The 16,904-nt window shown below is 42.5% G+C and overlaps 1 protein-coding gene across 1 annotated transcript; it reads right to left on the bottom strand.

Annotated features, from left to right (window-relative positions):
• Window positions 1-2,886: 2,886 nt before the first annotated feature.
• LOC108111609 (splicing factor 3A subunit 2-like) lies at window positions 2,887-3,659 on the bottom strand. The gene is made up of 2 exons (XM_017221138.2): window positions 3,270-3,659; window positions 2,887-3,186 (listed from the first exon to the last, which is right to left on the bottom strand). The coding sequence occupies exons 1-2, from the start codon at window positions 3,657-3,659 to the stop codon at window positions 2,887-2,889; spliced, it is 690 nt and encodes a 229-aa protein (XP_017076627.2).
• Between the last annotated feature and the right edge of the window lie 13,245 nt (window positions 3,660-16,904).

Below are 16,904 nucleotides of genomic sequence, written 5' to 3'. Positions count from 1 at the left end.
TCTAAACGCATCGCATTTTTTGTTAGGTTCGTCTCTAAGGCGCTTCAGGAACCATGTCTGGAGGATCGAAATCCCAACAGTCTGACTCGCTGGCAGCGCGTCACATAGCAGCAGTTTTGAGATCTCTGGCGACGGGGCTACCCTCACACGTTGCAACTTCGAACCAAATGGTTGACGCCGCATGCCATCATAACGCCTGTGATGCAGTGATCATCCATGATGACAACACTCCACCTCAGCAGTGGCCTCTCGGTCGAATCTTAAACACTTGTTTTGGAGCTGACGGAAAGGTCAGAGTTGTCTACATAAAGACGATGAACGGAGTTACTCGCCGACCCATCTGCAAAATTGCGCCGCTCCCAGTTTAAGCAATATGTTGCAGGAACCAGAGAACCAGAGAACCAACGGGTGGAGGATCTTGTAGCACGACATTTATTTTAAAAAGAATCCTAAATTCAAAACCCGAATTGTATATGTAAACAAGAGCTTGCACGCTAGTCACTTATATGAAACTTTGTACTAAGCAGCGAAATCAGTTGTTCTTTTGTAAACACAGAACAACATTCTGTTTCATTGCTCTTTTTTGGACTTTAGTCTGCACACGGGCAGGCACACATCAACGGATACCCACACTCGCATAACTAGCGAGCGACCGCTCATTATTGAAGTACAAAAAGCACCGTTAATGTAGATGTTTAATACTCCAAATACTACTATTTATACTATAAATTTAATTAAGAACTTTAAATGCTCTTCCCTGAATGCTATTCCCTTTAAATTCTCTTTCTCACTTTTGCCGGCTTCAAAGTTTAAAATCATTAATTAAATTTGTATATATTGTTTATTTTATTATATTTTATATTGTAAGGATGCTAATCACGGGGCGGGATATAAACTTCAGTCAGCCCAGGGTCCCCTACAGAAATATTTGTAAATACTGAGACAGGCAGGAAAAGGGATGCGAGATGTGTTGGTTTTTCGAGGGGGGAGTCAGGGTTTTCGCGGGCGGCCGATCCCGTCACCCAGGAATCGGTTGTCCGATCCCGTCAGCCGGGTGCCGGTGCCCAAACTACGAGGGAGGATATAGGCGGCCGATCCCGTCACCCGGGAATCTGATGTCCGGCCCCGTCAGCCGGGTGCCGGTGCCCAAACTACGAGGGAGGATATGGGCGGCCGATCCCGTCATCCAGGAATCGGTTGTCTGGTCCCGTCAGTCTGGTGCCGGTGCCCGAACTACGAGGGAGGATATAGGCGGCCGATCTCGTCACCCAGGAATCGGTTGTCCGGTCTCGTCAGCCGGGTGCCGGTGCCCAAACTACGAGGGAGGATATAGGCGGCCGATCCCGTCACCCGGGAATCGGCTTTCCGGCCCCGTCAGCTGGGTGCCGGTGCCCCAAACTACGAGGAGGGAGGGAAAAGGATGAGAGAGAGAGAGGGAAATGCGGTTTCGTCAGCCGGAGACCGCTTCTGACTGGGTTTTGGAATAATTGGGAGCTGAATAGTTCTTGTAATGATCCTGGCATTTTATTTACAAAGTCTTACCTAAGTTCTTACCTATCTCTACGTTGTTGGGTTGGGATTGGCCCTTGGCCGGCTCACCCGTATTACTCCTCCATGTCCGCTTGCCACATGTTTTCCTGGGGTCGTCTAGCTGCTCCTCCTCTCCGGGATTACGACTTCTCTCGTTCAACTCACAAAACAGACTCCCCGATCGGCGGGCATCGCGAGCTTCTCGAGGCCCTTCTCTGCTGCCGACCGCGGCAGTGGCCCTTTCGCTGTCTTTGTGCGAGCTGTCGTCGTCCTCTTCTCTCTAGCTTTACTGCGCCGGCGTCACGTGGTGTGATCGTGCGCGTTGGTTGGATCTGCGGTGAAGCCTAACGGGCTTTCGCTACGCCTTAGCTATGTATGTACAAGTGCCCTTTGTGGGTCTTAACTAACGTCAGTTCTAGCTTACGGACTACTCTTAACTAAATATCTCTATTTCTAGACGCGGCGGGGCCGCGTGAGGGTTTCGTCGGAGATGGGGGAGGGCCTTGACCCGGTGGCCGCCTCGCATTACCGTACCCGACCTCGACCAGGAAGCGGAGGTCCCGGTCTTCTTGCAGCTGGAGGCGCTCCTGGATCCATCGGCGGTGGTCCATCCCTCCGGGGCGCGCATCTGGGCATCCGGGTCTGGTGCATCGTCTGGGAGGGACTCCTACCCCGTGAAGGCCTCATCCTCGGGCCATGGGGCTGGGCGACGTCGAGGCCCGTTCAGCAGGATGCCCGGTGGGACCTTGGCTTGTCCGGTGGGTTCGTTCCTCGTGGCTGGGTAGTGGAACCGCCAGCGCCACGTGTCGGTGGCGGGCAAAGGCCTTACCCGTCGCTCGGGTTTGGGTGTGGACGCTGCAGCCACTCCCACGACGACTGCCGTGTTGTCGGTCGGTGTGGGCGCTCGTACTGCCGGGGTGGTGGCCGGCTGGGGGATTGTTCCCGTGGCGGGTAATATGTCCAGTATGGTCCGGGCGGCGGCTCGTATGGCTGCAGGCCGCTGGGAGGTGACCGAGCTGGTGGGGCCCCCTGGGGACTCCATCAAATGTTGCAGGAGCTGCTGTAGTGTCCCGGTGTTCGTCGGAGTGCGCGCTTCCGAACGGGCAGTCTGCTCGTCTGTGGTTGTGTCGGTGGGGCCGGGGTTGATGTCCCCGGTGGGGGCGAGTTGCCCAGAGGCAGCAGCGCCGGTGACCTGCGCCGCCATGACGGTGGCGGTGGATGCGCCTGTGAGGGGGGTGATGGATGCGCCTGTGAGGTGACTGATGGATGCGCCTGGGAGGCGGCTGGTAGATGCGCCCGTCGGCCGGCTTGTGGATGCGCCTGTGAGGCGGCTTGTGGGTGCGTCTGTGAGGGGGGTTATGGATGCGCCTGTGCGGCGGCTGGTGGATGCGTCTGTAAGCTGACCGATGGATGCGCCTGTGAGGCGGCCTGTGGATGCGCCTGTGAGGCGGGTGATAGATGCGCATGTGCGGCGGGTGGTGGATGCGTCTGTGATGTGGCAGATCGATGCGTCTGTGCGGCGACTTGTGGGTGCGCCTGTGAGGCGGATTGTGGATGCGCCTGTGAGGCGGCTTGTGGATGCACCTGTGAGGCGACTTGTGGATGTGCCTGGAAGGCGGCTTGCGGAGGCGCCTGTGAGGCGGCTGGTGGATGCGTCTGTGCGGTGGCTTGTGGATGCGTCAGGAGGCAGCTTGCGGATGCGCCTGTGAGGCGGCTGATGGATGCGCATGTGAGGCGACTTGTGAATGCGCCTGGGAGGCGGCTAGCGGAGGAGCCTGTGAGGCGGCTGGTGGATGCTTCTGTGCGGTGGCTTGTGGATGCGCCTGGGAGGCGGCTTGAGGATGCGCCTGTGCGGCGGCTGGTGGATGCGCCTGTGAGGCGGCTGGTGGATACGCATGTGAGGCGGCTTGTGGATGCGCCTGTGAGGCGGCTTGTGGATGAGTCTGTGAGGCGGGTGATGGATGCGCCTGTGCGGCGGCTGGTGTATGCGTCTGTAAGGTGGCCGATGGATGGTGCGTTGGTTTCCTTGAAGGATGTGTATCCTTGCTAGTCCTGGGTAATGTTGGCTCTGCCGGTTGTGATTGCGCTGTGAGCGCGATGTGCCCAAGGCGTGGTGATTGTCCGGACATGATGTTGCGGGCGATGTTACGGGCGTGGTGTTGCGGGGCGACGTGACCTTGCGGGCGCGATTTTGTCTAGCGGTGAAGCCTAGCGGGCTTTCGCTACGCCTTAGCTATGTATGTATGTACAAGTACCCTTCGTGGGTCTTAACTGTTCCTTAAATTAACCCGCGTGAGGGTTACCTCACAATATATTACTAGCGAGGCCGCCTCCCTTCGCACCGCTATTCAAGGTTGACATAGTATTCTAAGGCTTATGTTCCATACGCTGGCAAAATAAAATAAATAAAATTATTTTCGTTTAGGTTTCTATTCAACATTTATTGAAGTGCTTTGCGATATACAATGTTTATTTTATTTATATAAGGTGTGTTAAGTTTGCTGCTTGTCCCAGTGTTCTGGAAGCTGGAAGCGGGGAGCGGAGAGCAACAGCTGATCACTCTCGCATTTTGGGACGATGCGTGGGAGAACGAAAGCGGGAAGAGGGAAAAAGTCAGTCGTCTTCGGCAAGCGAGAGAACGCGCAAGTTGCATCTAACGCGGGACGCTATTTGCACATATCATATACTCGTATTAATAAACGTGTTTTTTTGTGAATTTGTCTTTTATGTTTTGCATTGCCTGGGACTTCTCTTACAATGACCCTTTGCTAATTAATACAAGGGGACACAATTACACTAGGTGAGTAAACAAATAAATTAGAAGATTTTCCGACCCGAGATCAGGCCACAAAGAGCTTCCCATGTGAGAAGCAAATTTAATCCACAGACTTCCAATGATTGCCCTTGTGCTTTGTTGATAGTCATAACGAATGCAAAATGCACCGGGAACTGCAATAGTGACACTGGACTGGAGTCAGTATCTATCATAATGTAATGCAGCAAGATTCAAATCAATGCGAAGTGGTCGTCTTAATCGAACCACTCTTGCTCGAACACAGCTGGCATGAATCAGCTGCAACATAGTCGCAATACAAAGCTCGGATTTCGCACCGCGGCCAACTTTGCAGACCCCTTTCCAAATTCCGGACACGTTCTTTTCTTTAAAGGTTTTCAAAGCAATTACACGAGTTCAGAAAATCGGGCTTATTTAAATTGGCGGTTGCCTAGGTAAGCTGGAAAATGATAACTGGGCTTAAGCAGGTTTCTGACGGCGTTCGTCTCCTAGATTTTATTGAATCTTATTAGATTAGCAAGCCGCATTAACACTCCGGGGCTGCAGCAAGCGCTGAGTTGCGCGGGCATCGTGGGACGCGCCCCAACAAACACCGGAAGATTGCAGTTTCCCATCGCGATCTAAGACCTAAAGACCGAGCGCCCATTCAATCTTAGCGGAAAGAAAAGCCGCTCTTTTTGGAACCACCCACAGTTCACCCTCCGTAGCTACCTGAGCTGCAGCAATTAAATAGGCGTTACTAGTGTAGTTAAAGGGTATATTAGATTCGTTGAAAAGTATGTAACTATGTTACATATGTACCCTATAAAGTATATAGTATATATTCTTGATCAGGATCAATGGCGAAGTCGATTGAGCCATGTCCGTCTGCCCGTCCGTCTGTCCGTATGAACGCTGAGATCTCAGGAACTATAGCAGATACAAAGTTGAGATTAAGCATGAAGATTCTTGAGGTCCCTAGACAGCGCAACTTTATTTCAGCATCCTCCCACGCCCACTCTAACGCCCACAAATCGCGAAAAACTTAAATCTCTGAAATCTCGGGAACTATTAGAGCTAGAAAGTTAAAATTCAGTATGTATAATCTTTAGATGCCAGCGCATCTTATGCTGGTACTACTATCCGGCCACTCCCACCCATACACCCACAAGGCTCAAAAGACGGTTTTCGCATTTTCAAGAAAACCTGATATCTCGGTAACTATAAGTGATAGAAAGTTCGGATTAAGCATGTAGGTTTTTATGATGCTCCCAATGCGAATTGTTTTTTTTCGACCAAACCACGCCCACAAAACCAAAAAAAAACAAAAATTGCAAAAATATCGAAAACTATAAGAGCTACAAAATTTTGCTTAAGAATACCTATTTAAGAGATGACTCTGCAACTTGCCACAAACCGCGGAAAACTGTGGCGTCTATTATATTATTATGAATGCCTTCGTTTGATCTTGTATAACTCATTTCTTAATATCTATCTATTTTCCAAAGATTTTTCAAATCGAAACATTATTTCGCTATTTAAAAAGAAATTAAGGTTGTAAGGCCTCACATGGGCAGTGACTTCACTATAAGCATACTCAACATACTTCCTCTGACAATAGGTGGCACCTTGTGAATTTCCACTAGCAAAATTAATATTTTAAAATTGTGTAAGACAGTAACAGGTATCTTATAGTCGCGGCACTCGACTATAGCGTTTCCCCTTGTATTTAAATTGAATTTTGACCACATAGCGCCCATTCTTATATTTATTTGTGGTCTCTAAGAAATGCTTTTCACAAATTTCTTCCTCAATATCATTGTTTACATTTTCCATCTCCCAAAATCTTTCTAAATTGTCAACTTCTATTGCAGTAACCACAATCAGTTTCTTACCTTTTGATTTTGCGCAACCGGATAAAATTCATCCGGATTCAGTGTTTTGACATAATAGTCTGTGAATTTTAACTACTTTCTTCCTTCCGTACAAATCTACCCATATAAAAATATCTTCTCTACTTGGTTTATTAAAGTGAGGGCCCGCCAAAGCAATTTGTCCACTTGGACTTATCAACGTCTAATGTTTTGACAGGTAAAGTCTTCATAAGTTTTGGAAGAATGGTTGCTTCAATGTTCAGAGGATCTTTTTTATATTGCGCATTTTTATGTTTAAATTAACTTTATATTTTGAAGTACAAGTGTGTGCACTGCAACCCACTATCTGTTAACGCTCTTGGGTTTTCTTAGCCACATTTTATTGAATTTACTTTAATCCAAGTTGTGGCTAGAAACGCTTGCTCTTTTGTAACGCACTCTTTACCATTTCCTGTTATTCAGTTGGGACGTGAACCATAGTGTGATGGGGTTTTTGAAAACTGAACATACATTTTCGCAGTTACACCTCGTGAACGACGAATGCTTAAAACACCTATTGCACAAACGTTGTTTGCGAATAAATTAGTTACAAAATCTCCAACCATTTTACATATTAGGCAGCTTTTACTTAACTTGGTATTTACCCCTCATTTAAAAGGTTTCCTTTCTTCATCTTGTGACGATACGAGGTGTGTTCAAAAAGTAAGGTGACTCTTCAAATTTCGCGAATTTCAAATTTTTCGATTATCGAAACCTTTTAGAAGTTATACGAGGTGTGTTCAAAAAGTAAGGTGACTTTTCAAATTTCAAATTTTTCAAATTTTTCGATTATCTTCAGTTTTGGGAACAAGAAAAAGTCACATGGGGCCAAATCCGGTGAATATGGTGGCTGAGGCATTATTGTGGTGTTGTTTTTGGCCAAAAAATCCAAATCCTTTGATCCATATTTTTCGATAGCAAAAAATCGCCGAGCTCGCAAAATAACTTGTAACTTTACGCCTCTCACAACCAAACAAAAGAGGATGTTCCATTGAAACTTGGTACAGATGTTAGGGAAGAGTGTACCAATATAACAAAACAAAAAAATCGATAATCGAAAAATTTGAAATTCGCGAAATTTGAAGAGTCACCTTACTTTTTGAACACACCTCGTATATGAGAACTAAATCGTTATTCCAAGAAATCCACTACATCAATTCCCTTAGTTTTTTTTACAAGCGTTTCATAAAGTTGAAGCGCTTCTTTATTAAATTATTAATAAATTATATATATAAAATTATATATATATTATTATATATTATAATGTTATAAAATATTAATAATATCTTCCCTCCTTGGTTTATTAAAGTTAGGGTCTGCCATCGCGATTTTATCCATTTGGACCTATCAACGTCTAATATTGTATAAGTTTTGGAGGAATGAAATAATGGTGCACTGCGACCCATTGTCTATTAACGCTCTTAGGTTTTCATATCCACCTTTTTTTGATTTTACTTTAATCAAAGCTGTGGCTAGGAACGCTTGCTCTTTTGTAATGCAATTGTTAACTTTTTCTAGTTTTTCAGTTGAACCATGGAGCATAGTGTAATGTGGTTTCTTGCAAACGAAGTTCGTAGTTACTCGTCTTAAACTACGAATGGTTAAAACAAATATTGGACAAACGTTGCTTGCGAATAAAATCCCCTCTTCTTGATGCACTCATTCCTCTAAATATATAAAAATTTGTTACAAAGGGTCAAACTATTTTACATAATAGACAGCTTTCATTTATCGTGCTGTTTAACAAAAGAATTAAAAGAATGTTCCAAAAAATCCCTTACATCATACTTTAATTGAATTTCCTCAGTCTTTATTGAATGCGGTTCATAAAATTGAAGCGAGCTCCCGGAGCTTCTGGCGCGTCACTAAAGATGTGTGTGGCCTGGCGTTGTCCTGGTGGAAGACAATTCGGCCTCTGTTGATCAAAGAGTGCCTATTCTGCATGAGTGCTGATGTTTTTTTGCGTCAATTCGTGTGGCACCCATACATCGAGCTTCTTAGTGACTCCAAGCTTCTTCAAATGGTTTATAACAGTTTGATGACTCATGCCTAGCTCTTGACTGATGCTACAGCTGCTACTATGCCGGTCTCTTTTGACCATTTCAGCGATTTTATCGCATTACCGAAACGAAGTTTTCGTTTATTTAGACGACTTACTTGTGGTCTCGTCAGACTTTGAGGCTCATACGAAGGTGCTCAGAGAGTTGTCTGCTTACATTAAAAAGAATACTATGTCCAGACTGATGAACAATATGGTACCGAAATGAAGTTTTTGTTTATTTAGACGACTTATTGGTAGTTTCGTCAAGCTTCGAGGCTCATTTCAAGGTGCTCAGAGAGTTGGATGTATACATTAAAAGAGCAGGCTTAACAATCAACGATAGCAAAAGCTACTTTGCATGAGACGGGTGTTTAGGCCACTTCTTTGGTGATGGCCGAATACGCACAGATCCAAAGAAAGTGGTGACTATCAAGGATTTTAAGATTCTGAAAACCCTCCGTGGAATAAGAATCTTTATGGGACTCTGTGGTTGGTATAGGAAGTTTGCTTAAAATTTCGCAGCCCTGTCAGCCCTTTTAACAGACCTGATGACGACAAAGCGTTAATTTAGTTAACCCCTGAAGCAATTAGGGCTCACGGAGCAAGAGTGTTTGGCAGCGATTGTTGCTCTTAAACATTTCCGAGCGTACGTCGAACGTCACGTCTTACAGATTGTCAGCGAGCATGGTTCTCTTAAGTGGCTTATGGTCAATCGCGACTTAAATTTCCGTCTGGGTCGATGGGCAATTGCTTTACAATCGAACAAGTTTCATATCGATCACCGCAAGGGTTCATTGAACGTAGTTCCCGATTCACTTTAACGAATTAACGAAGACGAGCTTGCTGCTATAGATCTACAAGATGGGCTACTTGTCGAATTAAGCTCTAGTCATTTCAAGTCAGCTGGTTACAAGGCATTAGTCGATAGGGTCAGCACTAACGAGACCAATTTCCCTGATTTGAAAGTCGATAGTGGGTATTTATATAGAAAGGCAGAACATCTGACGGGAGAAACTCTTCATGATGAGTATGGATGGAAGCTGTGGATTCCCAAAAAGTGATTACAGAAGCCCTTGTTCGCCCTCTTGACAGTCGTTTAAAACTTTAGAGAGAGAGAAATCTCAGGAATCAAGGCATGTGAACATTCTGACCAAAAGGACTGGGACAAGAATTTGAATAGGATTAGTTGTGCTTTGCGTTCCTCGGTGCATTCATTCGGAACGTCACCTTACTACATGGTCTATGGCCAATACAGGTCACATCGGGTGCAACATATTCTCTGCTAAGAAACTAGCTCGACGATCGTTCCACACTATTTAACCGTCCGCAGTCTTTCGGGATTGTTCATAGAAAAGCTACAAAACGGATGAAGAAGATGCATGATGAAAAAAGCGATACAACCTTCAGTCGAAGGTAAGAGTCTTAGAGTCTTTTGGAAAGATTCTAGCTGTTGTTCCTTGATTAACTTTAACTACAAAGTTATCCAAATTAGTGAACGCCGAAATGAGATCAAATAGGTCATTAAGGTTATCAATACATAAAACTATTTGCGGTGACTTTCAAGTTTCCTTAAGAGTACTGTTACTATTAGTATTAGAATTAATCTGTTGAGATCTCATGTCCACATCCTTTGAACAAATATTTACCTTAGATGTATTCATTTGGGCAGCTATTGAAAAGCTAGGTCTTTCCTCATCATCACTGATTCTACTTCCATGTCGAGTAAAGCAAACCTATTGCTGAAGCTCGCCTTGCTGGTTAAAGCTGAGGGTGATGCAGACGTCAGATTAATAAAATGTAAAATAGAACATGCACTCCAGCGAAAAGATAATTAAATTGAAGGTTTAACTGAACATTAGTAAAATATTTCCTGCTCTAAGGCCGAACGCTGTTCAGTAGTAAAGTAACGGTCAAAAAATAAATAAATACATATTAATACTAGTAAGGAAACAAAATTAGGCCGTGAATACACTGAGAAAAAAATAAGAACAAAAAAAGAATAGCCAAATAATGGAAAATATTTCTTTTGTACAGTAAGAGCATTTTAAAACTAATTAAAACTTATATATAAAATCAAGAGTAAAATTTGTCAATATTGTATAAATGTAGACCCCCTTATTAAAATTTAAGGTTACTTCATACTAAGCGTACCTAGTGATCTTATCCGTCTATCTCTATGGAGAACAAACTATTTGTTTTCCGGTTTCTAGGCATCGATAGTATGCAATAGTTTGCAATTGTATTCTGTTGAAATCTTTGCCCAATGTCCCTTATCTACTATTTAATTTCGTATGTCGCCGTAAGCATGCTCAATTTCTTGATTAATAATAATAGCCAAGTAATTAATTATATTATATATATTATTAATAATAATAGACGAGATAGAGCCGGATACTATAGCGTGCCCCGCGAAGTCAGATCTGTGTTCAATACTGGGCAATATAAGGTTGCACAATACATGCGATCGTCGATTCAAAAATATACATAAAATTAAAGACTACTAAAAACTTAAATGAATTTCAGAGGAAATCTTTATAAAAGAATTGAATTCTAAACAATATTTCAGAAGAAATCTTTATAAATATAAATTATAATTTTCCGCGGTTTGTGGGCGTGGCCGGATACAACTTCATGGCAAGTTGCAGAGGAATCTCTTAAATACGTGTTCTTAAGCAAAATTTTGTAGCTCTTATAGTTATCGAGATTTTTGCAGTTTTGGGTTTTCGGGTTTGTGAGCGTTAGTGTGGGCGTGGCTTTATCGGAAAAAAAAATTCGCATAAAACCCTACATGTTTAATCCGAACTTTCTATCTCTTATAGTAACCGAGATATCAGTTTTTCTAGAAAATCCGAAAACCGTCTTTTGAGCCTTGTGGGCATATGGGTGGGTGTGGCCGGATAATTTGAACACTATAAGATGCGCATGCATTTAAAGATTGTACATACTGAATTTCAACTTTCCAGCTCTAATAGTTCCTGAGATTTCAGCGATATTAGTTTTTCGCGATTTGTGGGCGTTAGACTGGGCGTGGCAGGATGCTGTAATAAACTTGCTCTGCGTAGGGACCTCAAGAATCTTCATGGTTAATCTCAACTTTGTATCTCTTATAGTTCCTGAGACCTCAGCGTTCATACGGACAGACGGACAAACATACGGACATGGCTCATTCGTCTTCGCTATTCATCCTGATCAAGAATATGTATACTTTATAGGGTCGGAAACGCTTCCTTCTACCTGTTACATACTTTTCAACGAATCTTGTGTACCCTTTTACTCTACGAGTAACTTGTATAAAAACAAGAGAAAACGCTTTAGTCTAGTGCTGCGACTGTAAGATACCCGTTACTGTATTACTCAATTTTAAAATATTAATTTTGCTAGTAGAAATTCATAAGGCGCCATCTACTGTCAGAGAAGGTATGTTGAGTAACTGATTGGGACGTCACAAACCATGTGAGACTTTATAAATAATATTCCAATTTAAAAAACCTTTGGTAAATTGATAGATATTATCAGAAATAAGTTATACAAGGTCAAACGAAGGCATTTGTAAGGTTGTGTCCCCTTGTATTTGGCTAACAAAGGGTCATTGTCAGAGGGGTTCCCGGGCAATGCAAAACATTAATAGATAAATTCACAGAATTCACGTTTATTAATTTATGCACATATGTAAATGACGTCCCGCGTTAGATACAACGTGCGTGTTCTCTCGCTTGCCGAAGACGACTGACTTTGGCCTCTTCCCGCTTTCGTTCTCCCACGCATCGTCCCCAAAAGCGAGAGCGATCAGCTGTTGCTATCCGCTCCCCGCTCCCAGCTTCCAGCACACTGGGACAAGCAGCAAACTTAACAGCATTCATAATAATATTATAGACGCCACATTTTTCTATCACTTATAGTAACCGAGATATCAGCTTTTCAAAAAATGCGAAAACAGTCTTTTGAGCTTGGTGTGCGTATGGGTGGATGTGGCCGGATAATAGTACCCCTATAAGATGCGCTAGCATCTTAAGATTATACATACGAGGTGTGTTCAAAAAGTAAGGTGACTTTTCAAATTTCTCGGGCAACATATTTTCGATTATCGTTTTTTTTGTTTTGTTATATTGGTACACTCTTCCCTAACATCTGTACCAAGTTTCAATGGAACATCCTCTTTTGTTTGGTTGTGAGAGGCGTAAAGTTACAAGTTGTTTTGCGAGCTCGGCGATTTTTTGCTATCGAAAAATATGGATCAAAGGATTTGCATCAAATTTTGTGTAAAAAATAAAATTAAGTGCTCTGAAACACTTGAAATGTTGACAGTGGCATACGGTGAAACTGTTCTGAGTAAAAAAAATGTGTACAAGTGGTACAAACTCTTCCAAGATGGCCGGAAAATGCCAATGACCAGCCTCGCTCTGGACGCCCAAGCACGTCAACAACTGATGAAAACGTTCAAGCAGTGACGAAAATTGTTTTGGAAAATCGTCGAATCACTATCAGAGAAGTTGCTGAAGATGTCGGTATATCGCTTGGCTCGTGCCATGAAATTTTTTCAAACGTTTTGGGTATGAGTCGTGTGTCAGCGAAGTTTGTTCCGAAATTGCTGAATTTTGAGCAAAAGAACCGTCGCATGAGCATCGCTCAAGAGCTGTTGAATGACGTCAACGACGACCCAGATTTACTCAAAAGGGTCATAACTGGTGACGAATCATGGGTATATGGTTATGATATCGAAACCAAAGCCCAATCGTCCCAATGGAAGAGCCCAGACGAGCCAAGACCGAAAAAAGCAAAAAATCGCCGAGCTCGCAAAACAACTTGTAACTTTACGCCTCTCACAACCAAACAAAAGAGGATGTTCCATTGAAACTTGGTACAGATGTTAGGGAAGAGTGTACCAATATAACAAAACAAAAAAAACGATAATCGAAAATATGTTGCCCGAGAAATTTGAAAAGTCACCTTACTTTTTGAACACACCTCGTACTGAGTTCCAACTTTCTAGTTTCTAATAGTTCTCGAGATTTCAGCGATTTTAGTTTTTCGCGATTTGTGGGCGTTAGAGTGGGTGTGGCAGGATGCTGTAATAAACTTGAGCAGCACAGGGACCTCAAGAATCTTCATGGTTAATCTCAACTTTGTATCTCTTATAGTTCCTGAAACCTCAGCGTTCATACGGACAGATCGACAGACGGACTGACGGACACGGCTTAATCGACTTCGCTATTGATACTGATTAAGAATATGTATTCTTTATAGGGTCGGAAACGATTCCTTCTACCTGTTACATACTTTTCAACGAATCTAATATACCCTTTTACTCTACAAGTAACGGGTATAACTGCACAGATACAAATCAATCTGCAACTTCAACAGTTATTAAATAAATATAGCCCCTTAAAAATGTCCCAATAATTTTAGGATTTTCCGTGTCGTCATCAAGCCATCTACCTTCTACTCACAGTGCGATTTACTTATGATCTGTATTCCTGTACGCATATGCAGTAAACGGTAAAAAGTTTGCCAGTCTTACTGTAAGTACCTACAAATAAAACTTTTTTTCAATTTTTAGGAACCTCTCCCTCCGGTGGCACCCACAGTATTTTCTATATTCACGCTCATGTAGAGCTTGCTTTTTGGACTATTCATAATTTTGACTTTAACAATTTGAAGTTCATTGTTAATGTGTAGAAGGTTTTGCGACTAACAAAATGTTTAAGCTTTCGCTCAAAGAAAATTGGGAAATATTGAAAACTTGCTTCCAAAGTGGAGAGTCTTCAACCGAAACTGCAAGAAAATTTGGAATAAATAAATAAAGTGCCTTCCAGGCAGTTTGTGGATAGTTTGGTAAAGCGTTGTTTAGTTTTTGGATCGTTGATGGATAAAACAACACGTTTACGAGTTCGTCCAGTTCGATCGGTTGAATATATCGCTGCGATGGCCAATGACAATCCGTCGACGTCAACTCGGCACCGTGCTTAAGAGTTGGACATTCCGCGCACTTCCCTGCAACGGATTTTAACCAAAGACCTCTGTCTAAGGCCATATAAGATTCAGTTGGTACAGCAGCTTAAGCCGCATGCGTTTTCGGTTCGCGGAATGTGTTCAGGAGCGCTTTGCCGAAGATGACCATTTTTACCGAAAAATCGAGTTTTCTACCTCGGTGGTTATGTGAATAAGCAAATTTGTCGCATTTCGGGTTTTGAAAATCCACACGTAGTCTTGGAGAAACCAATGCATCTACAACGAGTGACTGTTTGTTGATCCCGTTGAACTATTTTTTGTGGGGTGCCGTCAAGAATAAGTGTTAAGTCAACCAACCAAAACGATTGACGATCTAACGCACGAGATTAAAGTTGCCATCAGGGCCATTGAGAGCGATACCATCGAAAATATGTTTAAAAACTAGGACCGAATGGGCTACTGCAAAGCCAGGCGAGGCAGACATATGAACGAAGTGGTGTTTCATATATGAACAGCAATGTTGAGGCTATTCAATAAAAAAAAATGTTGAAAAGTACATACTCGTTGTTGTTTTATAGCGATTTTAAAATGCAAATCTGTTAAATTAAAAAATATAAATTTATATAATTCACAATTTACATAAATTCTTATGGAAATCACACAAAAAAAAACATTCAAATAATTTCATTAAAATGTAATATTTGTAACTACTAGGGATCACGCGATCGCTTTGTTAGTTCGAACAAGGGCAAAGTATAAAATACATCGTAAAAATAAGCCTGAGATGTTCTTATCGGAGCCGAATACATGTAGGCATTGGAAGAAGGCTGCGAAATATAGTAGGTAGATACTACAAAATATTGAAATGACATATAGTGCAGACAATCGCTGCTCAAATAGTAATAAAGTTAACGTAGCATACTGCGTACTTGACTGATTGCATTGATAATAAATATTCGTAAGAAAGTTAGGCTGAAGCATACGTACTCTAGAAGTGCCACCGCAGCTCGAGGTGATCCGGCCACGCTGTCACTGTATGCTGTATCAACATGGATAGAGTTCGTATGGTAAAATTTACACGCGACCTACAAAATATGCCTCAAAATTCAACTAATAGTTTGCAAGGCGCGCTTAGAATGACCAAGGAGGCAGACAGTAATAACGAAGAAAATGAAGATGAGGAGGCAGCAATTGATGAGTAGCTTAGATCCTTAGGGTTTCCAAAAATATCTTCTCAAATGAATGTCAAAAATGTTTCTGATATAGATCCAAGCTCCCGCCAATTATTTCCCTTGAAAACTTAATAACTTTAGTTAAATATCCCTTACATTAAAGCAAAAATATACGAGTATGTATCACATGTTTTGCATAACGCCAAAAGAAGGCGGAACATGTGTCGGCAAGAGTAGACATATATCTCCATTATTTCAATCTCTTTTCAAGGAATATAATAGTAGAGTAGGATTCGATCCAACTTCGAATAAACTTGTATTGTGTACTCCCACAGGAATGCTGCTATTGGAATCGGAGGCTCCACTTCTCATTACATGTTCATGTTCCCTGTCGGAGGAGCATTTGAATATATCGTAAATTTAGTTGAAAAAATGTAACAGTATGGCAACGTTGCAAGCTAGTGTTTCATAACGTGGCTTAAGCGACTTCTCTTACTGAAGTACTCTCGATTTGCGACACACACTACGCGCCGCTTTTCTGTGAATAAATTTATAACCAGTTTTCTAAAGCCGACTTCTCATTCTTGTACTGCGCCCGGTGAACATAAAACAAGTTCGGCAGTCGATCGATCATTTTGGCGACCGTGACAAGATGCAGTACGGAATACGCGGAGGTTCAGAATTGGTTTTAGATTTGAAAAAGTGTCCAGCGTATCGCACCAACGACGAGCAATTACAGCGGCAATCAACATCGATCGGGTCAGCTAAAAGGAATCGACGGAGAGACATCAGCAGCATTGTCCGCCTGAAGTTCGAAGCTCGGAATCTTTCTGGACCACCACAGCGCCCAGGTTTGCATAACTCTTCTCCCCTCTCCCAATCAGCAATTTGCAACCACGTGCAGGGGTGAACTTGTGCACAAACACGGATGACAAATTCCGTTACAGCACACACATACACACGCGCATGAGTGAGTACACAAATTCACTCATCACATAGTTTTTTTTTATTTACATATACCCAGCAAGCAATTGGAAGATCGTTTTTCGATTTATCAGCTTGACGAGTCTTCTTCGTATCGTTTAGATGATTAAAAAAAGATTCTTTTTACGCGCAACTAGAAAAAGACTCGAAAATTACTCGAAAATGAGTCGTAAATGATCTTCAAATACGATGTGTAAAAAAACAAAAACAAAATTGTAAAGCAATCGAAATTTAATCATCCAGATGATTGAAAGGAGATTTTTTTTGGCTTTACATTAACATTCGGTGAGAGAACTTGTAGCTTAACCGCGCTCTCTCTCTTGATTTTCTGTTATCTGCTTTATCTCGTTTATCTTATTCAAACGGTACCTTTTTACAAAATTTGAAGTGGTTGGTGCAATGTTCTGCATTTTTAAGCTCCATTTTAGTAACTTCGAGAACTTTGTGAGATTCGGTAAAGTGAAAAGAATATGTCAGCGAAAATTTGCAAAAAAACAAGCCAAAAAATTATTAAGCAAAGACATTGTGTTGTCTGAATTAAA

Source organism: Drosophila eugracilis, unplaced genomic scaffold (genome assembly GCF_018153835.1).
Source record: "Drosophila eugracilis isolate 14026-0451.02 unplaced genomic scaffold, ASM1815383v1 contig_2166, whole genome shotgun sequence".
NCBI classification, from domain to species: domain Eukaryota; kingdom Metazoa; phylum Arthropoda; class Insecta; order Diptera; family Drosophilidae; genus Drosophila; species Drosophila eugracilis.
The sequence above is the reverse complement of the archived record's forward strand: the minus strand, read 5'-3'. Positions and strand labels throughout refer to the sequence as shown.